Below are 13449 nucleotides of genomic sequence, written 5' to 3'. Positions count from 1 at the left end.
ATTTCTGCATCTCTGGGGTGACTCATGCTCCCTCGCTTTAAGTATCACATTAGCCCATCAAAATCACAGAATCACATACTCAGCTCCAACTTATTCTCTGCCGTTCTATTCTCCTCTTAGCAACAAATACTCAATAACCTAATTGCTCATTAAAAACCATACTTGCATCTCTGTAATCCATTATGTCACGTTGAGACGTGTTGCTCTCACAGGGATGCTGCTGCTCCCCCGCTACTGCGATGAGCGCCTGGCTTGGTAGAAAGTGAGAAGGCAGCATCGCATTGAAGTGGAGATTTTCATCTTCTCCGGGTTTTTTTTTTAATGTCTCTCCTATATTCTGTGCTTTTGAACATCTAACACCTCTTTTATGCTTCACATCTTCCGTAGGAAATTGTTGTATTGTGTTGCCTATTGAAACCAAGTTTTCCTTTTGTCAGGTTTTCCCCCCTCACCCCCACTTTCTTCTTCACTGTATTTTGATTGGCACAACGACTTAGGGCTCCATTTTTCTGGGTGGTTTTTAATCTCCTTAAGTCACAGCTCTGAAGGCCTTTGTCTGTGATAAACTCAGGTTTGAGCTGATGCTCAGAGAAGAGGCTTTCTAGGCCAGTTCTGCTGCATGTGGACCTGGGTGGGGGCTTTGGGGTGTCACTGCTTCATCCCTCCTCCTCCTAACTCTGACTAGTTGCAGGCAGCCTTGTTGGGGTTGGGGTTATTTTATTATTACCCTGTACATCTCATATTGTGCTGCAAACGTCCTTTTCGATAGCGTGTGACTCCACAATGATGGAAAGGCTCTGTGTTAAAGATGTATTTTTGTAAGAGATTGACCAACCCTCCACTTAAGCATCGTTTGCTGGCATCCCGCGGCAGAGCCAGGGTGGTGGTTCCAGAGGACGAGGGGGCTGCGGAATTGTTCGCGTTGACTCGTCCCAGTTATCCTCCTCTTAAGAACGAAGTTCGGAAGGAGATGTAGCCACCCAGTGCGTACCTGGGAAGCCGTGCATTCGGAGCCGGCTGGGCTCGCCGCAGCTGCTCCACAGTCATTTCCGATGGGGATACTTCATGCCGTAGCCAGTGCTTTGAATGTGATAGGAAAGGGTATTCTCCCCACGTGTCACTTCTCTTTTTTTTTTTTTTCCTTAAACCTGCAATCTAAAATTCAGTCATGCAAGTACTAATGAGCTGCTGATCATCCCGCCTCTTGTTTCTGCCCTTATTCAGAGTCTCAGATTTACAGCTATAGTTCGGACTGGAATGAGCTGAATTCCAATCAATCCTTTAAACGTTGACATCGTAATGATCAGTTTTATCTATCTATTATAACATGAATATACTTACAAGAGCTGTCAGAAATCCTCCAAATACAGAGGCCTCTGAAAAAGTCATTGGCCTTTTCACGCATGACCCTGCTTGTATTGCTTTTGGTTTCCAGGACTCACAAAAATGACCTTTTCAATCGCCTTTCAAATTCTTACCCAGGTGTGAAGGTTTGAGAGGCACAAGAAGCCAGGCAAGGCTTGGAGCCGTAATGCCGTTGTAGGCACGTTTCGGGCCCGAGCCACATCACTCTCCTGCGAGTGAAGCGTTGGTGTACTCTCATTTTCTTCGTTAACGGATTTTGGAGTGAAAGCTGGGGAGGGGGACGGAGGGAGGGGGAGGGCAAGGTAAGCTGTGCTGCCTTGCTGCTTGTTTCTGATCCTCAGGTTATAGCACAAGCTAAATAGACTGTACTAAATTTTTTAGGCTGTTTCACAGACTTACAGACTTTGATCCCCGGCTTTGATTTCCCACGCGGCATCGCAGACCGCTGGTTCAGATGAGAGAAGAGACCCATTAAGTCCTGTCTAGCCCGGTGATTATCATGCTTTTTCACCGTCACGCCGAGCTTTCATCAAAGTACGAGCTTCTCCAGACTTCCCTCCCTGCGCCCTGGGGAGGATGCGGGTGTAGCTCAGCAGCCGGTGGCCGGGAGAGCGGGTGTGCAGCCAGGGCAGGAGCAGTGCTGTGCTCAGCACCCTACTCCAGCCAGGGCAGGAGCATCCCCTCCATTGCGCTCTCCCTTTCACACCTCTTTTTGGTCTTTCTCTATCTGGCTTCAGCAGGATGCTCCAGAGTAAGGAGGTGACCCTTTTTCTATAGGGTCTCCTGTGGTTTGTACAACAAGGAGGCTACGAAATAAATATTCTCTGTGTGTCCTTGCCGGAGCTGTAGAGATGAGGGCATTTGCCTGCCTGCCCTGCTCTGTGTTTCTGAGTCCCCAGGTCCCTCAGCACCGCTTGGCTTTCCCCTTTTTTTTTTTTTTTTTCCAATTTAAATCTAATTTTGCTGCCGTATTGCAAGTTCCCGTCTAACTCAAAAGCCGCTGTTGCCTCAGGGCTGTGTAGCTGCTTTTCAGTCTTCCCACGCCCCTCGCATGTGCAGTCTGGAAAAACTTTGAAAAAATCTCGCCTAAATTTGCACATGTCTACTTGGGGTCATCCTAGGAGGAATAGGTAAGGGTGTCTCTTAACGGATAGTACTCTTAAAAAATCCCTTTTTCAGCAAAACATGCTTCCATGTAATGAGTTTGCCAGTGAAAATCGCAAAGGAGAAGCCCGTGCTGGATTTGCAGGAGCAACAGCCGCAGCCCCCCAGCCGATGCTGCTCCTTAGCACGCCCAAAACAACGGCCAGGGAGAAACGGCAGCCGTCCCACGAGCAGGACCCTAACAGCCCAACGGCAAGGTGCGGGGGAATTGCAGGGTGTGAGGGATTACAAGCTACAGCGCGTGGAGAGGCTGTTTGGAGGGCTCTGATCCCAGCTTGTGAGACCACGTCTCCTCCAGGAAGCCTCCATCGTGCTGGTGGGTCCTCTGGCCGGTCATCCCCGTCCTAAGGTCTTGCTGCTTCCCCAAAGAGCTTTAATGGAAGAAAAAAGGAAGAACGGCGCAAACATCCCGACCCGGCAGCTTGTGGAAGATGCTGGGTGCCATCTCTGCCTGCGGCACCCGCCCGAGGCAGGACGTGCCGCCAGTCACTGGGGCGCTGCGACAACTTCATTTCAGTTTTACTCTGATAGCGCTGGATCACAGCGCGTCAGCCCTTGTTTTTATTACTTTTGCTCCCCTCTCCGTGCGCTTGCGGTGTTCTGGCAAATAAGCCTGGACTGTAATAATTTCTGGCCCCTCGTGGGAAGTTTTAGTACAGTGAAATATAGACTGGCAGAAAATGGAGTGTTTCCTTCTGCCATTGCAGCAGGCAGGCTCAGCTGGAGGTTTTCTGTTGGCTTTCCCTCTCCTGCTTTAGTGTTTTCCCCTCTCTGCCAAAGGGCATGGTCACCCTCCTTCAGCCACCGAGAGGGAAATGCGCTGGGCTGATGAAATGGCACGTTAAATTTGTGCTCGACAGTCACAACTCCAGGAGCTTTGGAAGGAAGCAGAAGTGGGAAACAAATGTTGTTGGTCTTGCGGTCAAAAGGGTGCGGTGTGCTTGTGACAGTGTGGGTGGCAGCCCTGTCACTGCCGGGCGAGCCCGTCTGCGGAGGTCTCTGGGAGAGGTGGGGAGAAGCAGGGAGAGCTGCAGGCAGCGGGGACATCTTGAGTTGGGTGGAGGGTCAGCTTGGTTGGGATTTGAAAGCACAGAGAGTAGACCGTAGTCTACGCCCTAGGAAAGAGGGTATCGTCTCCAGGATCCGTATCAAAAGCGTCTGGTGATCCATGTCCAGAGCTGTTCAGAGGTATCTCACAATCTGGGATGGATGACACGTGTCTCAAGAAGTTCAGTCTGAGGACAAAGCCCACCTTGCAAGGGACAGAGTCTTCTCAGGAGCTGCTCAGAGACGATGGCGTGGGCACCTGCGGGCAGTGGGGATTCCTGCTGGTCTCCCCGATCTCTTCACCCCTGCTCAATGCATCTTGGCTGGCGTGAACACCAGCAGCGTGCCCATTAACTCCAGCCTGTCCCAGCGCCCACGTGGTTTCTTGCGTGGATCAGTCATGGTGAGCTTGTACCCAGCCTTGTTTTCTACTCTTCAGGAACAGAATAAGAAAGAGATGGATGTAATGGACGTGGGCCATGTGGCTTGGAAGCAGAAGAACCTCAGACGTGTAGTGAGGGTCACATCTGGAGGGGACACAGTGTGGCCCGGCAGTCAGGGTGGGTCCTGCCAGGACAAACTGGGGCTGTGTTTAGTACAGGGGGGTCTCTGTTGAAAAGCCGCTTGAACCTGAGCACGGCACTTGTGTCGAGTCCCCATAGCCTTGGGGCTGTTCTTCACCCAGGTTTGAGGCTGGTTAATCTCATCCGTTGAGCGCACCCAAATCTCTGTCTACATCATGGAATGTCATTGTCGGCTGTATTCAGTCTCTATCTCAGCCTCGGAGTTTCTTTTCAGTGATTTTCCTTGCTGATGCCACCATCCCCTTATCCATTAGCAGATTAGTAGAGGTAGAATTTCCCATGCGAGCGCTCCACAGTCTGTCTCATTGTATTTATTTTGTTCAGGCTGCTTTTCCCTGGGCTTGACGGTGTAATTTGTACAGATCTGTGCTGAGTTTTCCAAACTCTCAAACAAGCTTTTTGGTTAGCGTGAAGCCCGGACTATTGATAGCGGAGACATTAAACAACAGAAAGACTGAGAAGCGAGCAGCACGCCTACCATCCAGGAAGGTTTCCTAATCTCTAGAGGTGCTCCTTGGCGAAAACTCCATGGTTCAGAGATTTTAATTAGATCTAATCCTCCAGGTGACCAACCAAGCATTTAAAAGGCATACCAATTTTTCAGTTGCGTCCCTTGCTGTAGGAGGTTTTATTATTTATTTTAGATAGATGTGACAAAAGAACTTGGATATCCCAAACTTAACATTTTCCTTGAATGGCACTATGAGGTTTCCAACATAGGAGATTCTCCTTTCAGTGCAGTTATACTCAGAAAAGTGCCTGCCTGCAAGCTTGTTCTGCACTTACTCTGATGTCCCTTTCCTGGAGTAATTTTTATATAAAATTTGGTTGTGTTTTCGGATCATAAATTATATTTTCTGAGTGTCAGAGTTGCCAGCTCCTCCTTGGGGTCTGGAAATGCAGCTGGGGTTTCTTCGCCTCCCATTTGCACCAGTCACGGAGCTCCAGCATTGAAAACGTTCCTGACAACGTGGCTGACGATGTGCCAGGCAGAGCCGAACCTCTGTGCCGTGCCTTCCCCTAGAAAAGCTCAAAGCAGAAACAAGCACAACCCAACCGCACGCAGACAAAGGCGGAGACCAAGGCTGTCATCACTGGAAAAACAGAACTGGAAAAAAACCTCTTCTTCCCCCTCCTGCCTGGTTTGCAGCAGAGCTTGTCACAGCAGGAGGGCTATGTCTGTGCATCTCCTGTAGCAGCTGGGTGGGTTTTGGAGATGTGCAGAGCTCTGATCACGGCCCCAGCGGCTCTGCTTGTGTTGCCCAGCCTCTGCAGGAGAAGGTTTCGTGCTGTTGCGGTGAGCACGGCTGCGCTCAGCTGTCCCAGCTCGAGCACCGGCTGTGCCCAACTCACTGCCGAGGGCACCTTCAGTGACTTTGGGACGTGTATTGCTTGTCACTGCTGTATTTCCTTGCTGCCTTCTGGGTGTTGTGTCTCTTGACTCTCAAAGGAGTCTAATCACAAGCCTGGCTTATAAATCTATCTGGACCGAAAGGAGATGCAGGATTCATTCACTTCTCTAGGGTAGATATTACTTATCTCTGGCTTTTTTGAGGCGAGGGTCACGCTTAGCACCTTTCTACTTGCTGGGGTATGTTAGGCAGGTCTTCAGCCAACCCCTGGGTGCTTTGGGAGCTGTTTGTCCTCCGTCCCACCATTGTACTCTTCTTCCCATCTTTGCCCTGGGAGAAGTTGCTGAGGCTGGACAGGGCACCGTGATGCTGCAGGGCTGTCCCTGGGCCGTCCCCGTGCTGGAGGGGCTGTGGCTGCCCGTGTGACTGCAGATGTGGCTGGAGATGAGAGCAGCGGTTGTCACCTGGGGGGAAACTGCCTTGTGTCCAGGGGTTGCCTGGGGACAGCTGAAGGTTTTGGGACTGATGCTGTTTGCTGTGTTGACTCTTGACTCTCCAAAATCAGAGCCAAGGCCAGGGCATCGGAGATGCCATCACTGCTCTGCGTTGGCCACACGGGTCATTTCCCACCATGTTGAGGTGGAAAATAACATCCCATTGCTGCAGGAGGAGACTCTGCTGGACCTGTTGACATGGCGAGGATGGGGGATAAACACATCTTGGTACGTGCATCAGGTCCCACCTGGACCCACGCACTGCCAGAAGCTGGTTTGCTCCCAGGGATGCTGGCGGTGCCGCAGTGCCGGCACATGGGAGTCTGCGGGCCCACGTGTGCACCACACTGCGAAAATCTCTTCTGCAGGAGGATCCTGAAGCCCCTGGGTTCGTTCTTTCTCCTTCTTGCCCTGTCCAGGCAGGCCACAGATGTCCCCCTCCTCGGCAGGGTGCTTGCACTGTGGCTCTGCCTGGGTGCCTGCTGCAGCAAGTGGGTGAGGAAGGAGAAATCAAAGGTGGCTTTCAACAACGCCCCCACTTTTCCTGCCTTGAGGTCAGCCTGGTAATTGCAGTCAGGAACCCGCACACCAGATCTGGCCGCCTCTGAGCCGTGGATGACTGCTAATGGTACAAGAAGCAAAGCCTGGATAGAGCAGGGAGGGTTGGAGAGATTGCCCGGCACCTTGGTTGACATAGATGAGTTTAGTGTTTTGCTGTATTTCTAGGAGCAATGGGTTTAATTCAAAGCTGCTCCCTGCCCAAGTCCATTTGCCTTCTGGTTTTGTTTTTTTATGACGCTGTCTGCCTCTGTCTCTCATATTTCTTGGACGATGCTTGGCACTGGCTGCTCCAGCAGCTTTCTGGTAGCAGTGAGAGCTGTGGGTGTTTTGCTGTAGCAGGAATGCATGACCTTTGTTTGGCCGCAACGCGATTGCTGCTTTAAAGTCGAGCAAAGGCTGAAGTGCTGGAGCTCTTCCTCAGAGCGCAAGAGACCCAGGATCAGGGGCGCAGACAGCCAGTACGTTGTGCTCTGACTGTGAAAGCCCTGCCAAAGAGGGAGCCTGTAGCATCTAACCTCTCCGCCACCTTCGAAGATGTACTAGAAGTGGGTTTGCAAAACGTCTGCGTGGCCGAGGTGCCCCTGCCCAGACAACCGGTAGCTGGGAGCAGGGCGGATGGTGGGCAAGGCTTGTCTTCGCCTGCCTGCACCTGGGGCAGCTTTTCGCATCCAGACCTGAAATTTTAGCCTGGTTCTTGCAGACAGAGGGATGGATTTAGCCATTTGTAGTCCTTGGAGAAAAGCGCTCGATGCGAGAGGTCTGTGGGTGGTGATACCAGGTGTAATTTGTGATTCAGAGGTGCCAGGGACAAGCAGGACCTTCCTCCAGGTGAGCTGCAGCACAGGAGCACTTAAATCAGTGTTAACGGAAAGCGAGAAGTCAGCGAGGGGGAAAGTGAGAGCCGAAATAAAAAGCTGTTAAGGAATAGATGCGATGCAAAGCGAGAGGATTAATAGCTGCAAGGAAAACACGGGGGAGGGCTCCTTGCCAGGGGAAGATGGGTAGGATGTGGGCACGCAGTGGGGTGATATGGATGGCCTGGCGTGCCCTTCCCCAGCCCTGTTGCCATCGCTTCAGGTTGCCTCAGTCATGTGCTCTGTTTGGGGTGCTTCACGGGGCTTCACATCTTCTCCAGAACCACCGAGCCACAGTCAGTGGGAGCTGGGGGTTTTTCCTCTGGGATCAGGCTGGATTGACCCTCGTTCGCGTCCGCTGCGGGGTGCTGCCCCAGAGAGACCCGTGGTCCGTCCCACCCTGCTGTGCCCTGCGCTGTTGGTGACTTGCCTTTTGCTTTTGTCCTTGCAGCAACCCCAAAGTCCAGATAGAAGCGATCGAGGGGGGTGCGCTGCAGAAACTCCTGGTTATTCTGGCTACAGAACAACCCCTGGCTGTCAAGAAGAAGGTGAGCGGGCAGGGAAAAACCGTTTTTGTGCTGAACTCAACGTAAGTGCTCCTCGGGGCATCGCTGACGTTGTGAGAGTGTGGGACCCTGCGCTGCTCCCCATGCTGGGTGGGCTACAGTGCACCCCAGGGTGCTGGACACCCCCCCGCAGCACCCCTGGCCTCTTGGCACTGCGGGTTTCACCCCCACTGCCAGCAGCGACACGCACGGCAGCTCCGCCAGCCCCGCAGGGGACAGGGCTGGGTGCTGCGGCTCCTCTGGGAGGAAAGGTGGGGGTCCCTGTGGCAGGCGTAACGATCAGAGGTTAACAAACACGGGAGCTGACGTTTGGAAGGAGCTAATTGCTGGAGCCAGCCCCGTGTCCTGCCTTTGGCGGCGGCTCTGGAGCAAGCCGAGCAGCGCCGAGAGCCCCCAGCCAAATGTGCAGCGCTGTCCGTCGGGGTGGGGGCTTCCTCGTTGCCTCCCTCCCTCCCTTCTCGCCGTACTCCCTGGAGCATGAGATCTCATTACCCTCGCTTTAGCGTGTGATGCCACCTCTGTTTAAGGGCTGTAAAATTATCTGGCTGTTCCCGAAAACCTAGTCCCGGCGTTTAACATGGTGACCTCCTGTGAGAGGGGGTTCCGCGGGGTGAGGGAACCACCAGCTCTTCCATTTATCTTTATTACACTCGCTGTTACGCAAGCAGCGGTGTGCTGCCAATGTTTTAACCAGCTCCCACAAACACGTTCCCCTTTAGTCCACGGTAAGAGTCCTCCAGCGGATGAAAGCCATGGGAGAGGCTGGGCAACCCCTTTGCCTTTGGCCACGGGTGGGAGGAGGTCCCGGCTGGAGATGTGCACCACAGGATGCTCCGTGCTCAGAAATTCCTCCTGGGAGTGCCCGTGGCTTGATCTGGAGCTCGTTTTGGGGTGGGAAGGGATGGCTGGGTGTGCAGAGGCCCTCACCAGCACTGCTTGAACCCCTGGGTGGTGGGTGCAGGAAGCTTCCTTCCAGTGAGCCTGAACGCTTCCCGCTGGCAGCCCCTGGAGAAGAGCGAGAGGGATGAGCTCAGTATTGTCCGCATTTACATGCGGTCTTATGAGAGCCTCCAAGGGTTGAACCCCCTTTTCCAGGAGGACAGAGGCTTTTAATTTTCAGTTCCCATGCTGCGTACGGTCTCCCATCTCTCTCCAGGCCAGGATCCCGAAGACAGGTCGGTGCCCCAGCCCCTTCCCGTGAGGGGCAGCAGCCCACAACTCCCACTCGGGTGGGTTTTCCACCCCAGCGCTCGCAGTGGTGCATGGCAGCGAGGCCAAAAGTGCATTTCTCCCCCCCCACCCCACTGCGGCATTCACCAGCAGCAACTCGGAAGATGGAAAATAGAAACAAACGGGACTGGGGAAGACGTGGCTGTCAACTCGGATCTGTCCGTACGGAGTGGGGGATGTGTGCTCCACCTCCGTGTGCGGAGGAGCCGGCTCAGCTCGCTGGCGGGCACCCAGATGAGCATCCCGGTCCCCACTCGGGCAGCAGCCCTGCCCCGGGCAGTGTGGGCCTGTCCCCTCTGCAAACCACAGTCGTCAAAAGTAGAGAAGTATAAAATTCAGCCGTTCGCCCCTAATTGCCTCCTCGGTGGCAACCGTGTGCTCGAGGCCCAGGAGGCAAGTGCAGGCGTGCTCATTTCTCTTCCCGGCAGCACGTGATGCTGCACCATGACAGACCCTGTTTTGGGGCCGTGTCCTGGGAAACAGCACGGTCTTGTCCTCCAGCCGCGTGGGTGCAAGGAAGAGGATGTTCCCCAGGAGTCCAAATCATCTTGAGGGGATCAGGCTCTGCTTAGTGGTGCTGGATCCCGCTTTGCCCCATCCTTAGCCCGTAGCCGGGCTCTGTACCAATGACCAGTGGGTGTGAGCTGTGAGAAACGATGGTGTTGGGTCTGTTCGGGTGCTGACCACAGGTCCCTCTGCGTTATTGTTCCAGTGAACACGATGACAGTCTTGGGTTGAAGTTTGGGTGGAAGTCACCCAAGTTGGGGCAACCTCATAGAGCCAGGGAGGGTTGGGATCAGGAGAAAAGGGGCCTCTCAGAGACACCCCTCGGCAAGGAGAGGTTTGAATGCGTATGCTGGGGAGCTCCACACAAATGGGTTGGAGCATTTCTCCTGTCCCCGTGGGATGCCATGAAAAGAGGTGGCGGCCGTGGCCACCGTGCTGATGGACCTCTCTCCCTACCAGGCTCTCTTCGCGCTGTCCTCCATGCTGAGACACTTTCCCTACGCCCAGCAGCAGTTCCTCAAGCTGGGCGGCCTCCAGGTCCTCAGGAGCCTCTTCAGGCAGAAGGGGATGGAGACCCTCCACGTCCGTGTGGTGACGCTCCTCTACGATCTCATCATGGAGAAGGTGAGGAGCCGGGAGGGCAGGGACGGGACCTGGCCAGGCTCTCCCCACCTTCACCCCTTTGCCAAGCCAAAGGGGCCGTTGAGCATCCTCAAAGGACGAGGGTGAGGAGGGGCCGACCCAGCGTCGGTGCTGGTCCGTGCTGTTGGGATGAGTTCCCTCCAGCCCGTGGGCCACTGCTGCGGGGAAGGAGTACCTGGGAGAGCCCAGAGCGAGCTTAAACCTTTAGTTTTCATTAAACTGCCATCGCCGTTTCCACCCAAGTCTCTAAATAACGAAATGGCAAGGACATGAGTAGGGAATGTAGGTACCGGACTACGGTGAGCTCAGCTGCGGCGTCCAGCCGGGTGCCAGGGGACCAGCCGCCGCCGCTGTGCCCCTGCCTGCTGGAGAGACCCTTGCCTGCCTGCACGTCCCTCGCTGGAGCCAAGCCCGCAACGTTAAAAGTGTTTTATTTTCGAATACCTTGGATTACTGCTGTAAATGTCAGTTTAAAACCCGTCTTTCCTTGCCATCGCTTGTTGTTTAGTCTGTGCGTTTCTCTTACTCCAGAGAATGGAAATTAAATCCACTTTCACTCAGTTTATAGCCAATTTGCCCTGCAGATCGTTACTGCTGTAACACTTGGGTTTCAGGCACCGCAGAGCAACGTCTGCGTTTTAAAGCAGTTGTTTTCCAGGAGACTTTGTAAAGGTGCAAATTGTTTTAGGGGTCTGAAATTTTATCGGGTGCTGGCTCTAACGCGCAGCGATCCTGTCTGTCTGCTCTCATGGAAAGGGAGCGTACGTGGGCATTTTAGCCGAACTGTTCCCGTTCACTCCTGCTGCACGTTTTACGGCCGCCCCTCCGGCAGCCCCATCTGTTCCCAGCTCCGCTGTGGCTGAGGGCAGTCCGCAGGCCAGGCAAATTCTCGGGTTTATGATAAAACAATGATTTTTTTTTTTTAATTTTTTTTTTTTTTGCTGCCCTTCAGCCTGGGAATGCCATGTATCAATCCCAGCCCCTTCATGGAGGAGATGGGAGAGCCCTTGGTGGCCAGTGTGGTGCAGGGCTGATCCGAAACGGGGTGGCAGATTTGGGGTGGGCTGGGTGACAGTCAAATAGGTTGGTTTGAAAAATCATAAACTACCGCTGGCAGCTCTCTGCGCTGAAACGCGGATTGCCGGGGCTCTGAACGGCTTTGTCTGCCGCCTTCTTTCCTTTTCACCCCAAATCCTGCATGGCCACCGGGGTCTTAGCAGGCAGCCCTCTCGGGGGACCGGGAGAGGGGAGGTCTCTTTGGCATTGTCCCTCCTTGTCCCCCCCGTGTCCCGTAAATCAGTGGGATAAAACAGCATGACCAAGCTCCCCGCAGCAGCCGCCCAGGGGACGGCAGGAGTCCATTGCCGAGCTGACGCACAGGTCGCAGAAAATGTTACGGGTGCCCTTAGGGACCCAAACAGCCTCCACGGACCCACACGGTCCCTGGGGACACCCAATCACTTCTCCTGGCAGCTTCTGGGCACGCTGGCCGCCCTCTCCCTTCCCCAGGGCTGGATTTCTGCTCGCCAGCCTCACAAAAGCCCTCGTCTGCCTTCAGCGGTCCGAGGCCAGCAGCCTACTCAGAACTAATTAGTGAAGCACGGAGACAGTAATTATGATGGGGGCCACCAGCCAAGCCGGGAGGAGCGCTCCGTCGGTGAGCAGAGCCACTCCACCACCCAAGCCTTGAAAGGTGTTGGGGTGGTGGCAGGAGGTTTCCCGTCCTTCCCCTGGCACCGGCGCTGCTCGGTGCGGGTCTCTCTCACGGGGAAGGGAGCCGGCAGCCCTGCCCGCCCTGGTCCCCCCAGGCGCCTTTCTGCTCTCGGCACCGTCTCTGCAGAATTTCAGTATTTGGGGTTTTCTGGACCAGTCTGGGAGGGGAAGGTCTGGCTGTGGCTGGAGGAGACCGAGATCTCCATCTCTTCCGTAGAGCAGCGCGAAGCCAAGCAGCGATGTTTGTTAGGTGCTGAAGGAGCCTGGCCAGCAGCCCAAAGCAGAAGACCCAGAGACTTGACAGGTCTTCTGCTGAACTTCCTTCCCCTTGAGTCCCCTTTCAGGGCCGTGTGATACTGAACCTCCTCACTCTTGGTGACTGCACTAAGAGTTTTCCAGGGTGGGCCACCAGCCCCCGTGGCCAACTTCATGCATGGGCAACAGGGAACCAGGACACGACCTCGTCTTGGTTTTCCATTGCAAGTCACCTTCCAAGGCAGGTGTTATGGGACACGCAGCCTTCTCTCCCACGATATGTCACCTCCTGGGAGCGGTTGCTCTCCAATAGGGATATTAATCCACGTTCCACCACTTCCCGCAGGTGCTGCTTGAGGACTCACAGCACGGAGATCAAATGGAAGAGAAAATCCAGCAGTACCGACAGGTCAAGTTGGTCCCGGCAGTGGTGGAGCAGGACTGGTGCGTGGTTGTTTCCAACCTGTTGGCCATGCCGGAGCACGACACTCGGGAGAAGGTCCTCAAAACGGTGGGCGTGCTGATGGCCTTCTGTAAGGAGCGCTACCGGGGGGACCAGGCCCTCAGCACCACCCTCGGCCTCCTGCGCAGCGAGTACGAGGAGCTGGCGGCGGAGGAGCAGAGGGAGGGCGACAAAGACGGCTATTTCAAGGAACTCCTTGGCTCTGTAAATACCATCATTCAGGAATTAAGATGAAAAAAGCTGTAGATTGCGTTCTATTACAGATAATTCAGGGCAACGGCATGAGTTTTGATGGCACCAATGTAAATGCACTTTTGAATAAACTGCTGGACTAAGTGAGATCCCACCGCTGGGCGCGTGTGCCAACGGCTTCGTTATTAAAACATACGCGTTTGGGGGCACGTTTTCTTTTTCATGTGGTACTGCTGGAAAAATAGAATATGTACCTTAGAGGGAACGAGGTAGAGTCTCAGCTTACGTTGCCTCCAACCATGGTACCTTACGAGTGTTCTCAGTCCGTCTGCAGGATTATTTGGGGTGGGAAGGACTGAAGGATGTGGGACCGTCCTTGTTAGGCAGCTCTGCTGCGCGAAGGGAAGTGTTTGTTCCCGCAGCTCTGATCTGCCTTTGTTCTTGCCTGGCCATGACCCGC

The 13449-nt window shown here is 54.2% G+C and overlaps 1 protein-coding gene across 3 annotated transcripts in view; it reads left to right on the top strand.

The window, feature by feature from the left end:
• SIL1 (SIL1 nucleotide exchange factor) overlaps nt 1-13136 on the top strand; it is a 94335-nt gene extending 81199 nt beyond the window's left edge. For all 3 annotated transcript variants that reach the window (XM_059825366.1, XM_059825365.1, XM_059825367.1), the window contains 3 exons: nt 7873-7969; nt 10184-10348; nt 12681-13136. In XM_059825366.1, the coding sequence (XP_059681349.1) occupies nt 7873-7969; nt 10184-10348; nt 12681-13031 (613 nt within the window). In that variant the 3' untranslated portion in view covers nt 13032-13136. The remainder of the gene's footprint in view (nt 1-7872; nt 7970-10183; nt 10349-12680) is intronic.
• The last annotated feature ends 313 nt before the right edge of the window (nt 13137-13449 follow it).

This window comes from Gavia stellata, chromosome 16 (assembly GCF_030936135.1).
Source record: "Gavia stellata isolate bGavSte3 chromosome 16, bGavSte3.hap2, whole genome shotgun sequence".
NCBI lineage: Eukaryota > Metazoa > Chordata > Aves > Gaviiformes > Gaviidae > Gavia > Gavia stellata.
The sequence above is the reverse complement of the archived record's forward strand: the minus strand, read 5'-3'. Positions and strand labels throughout refer to the sequence as shown.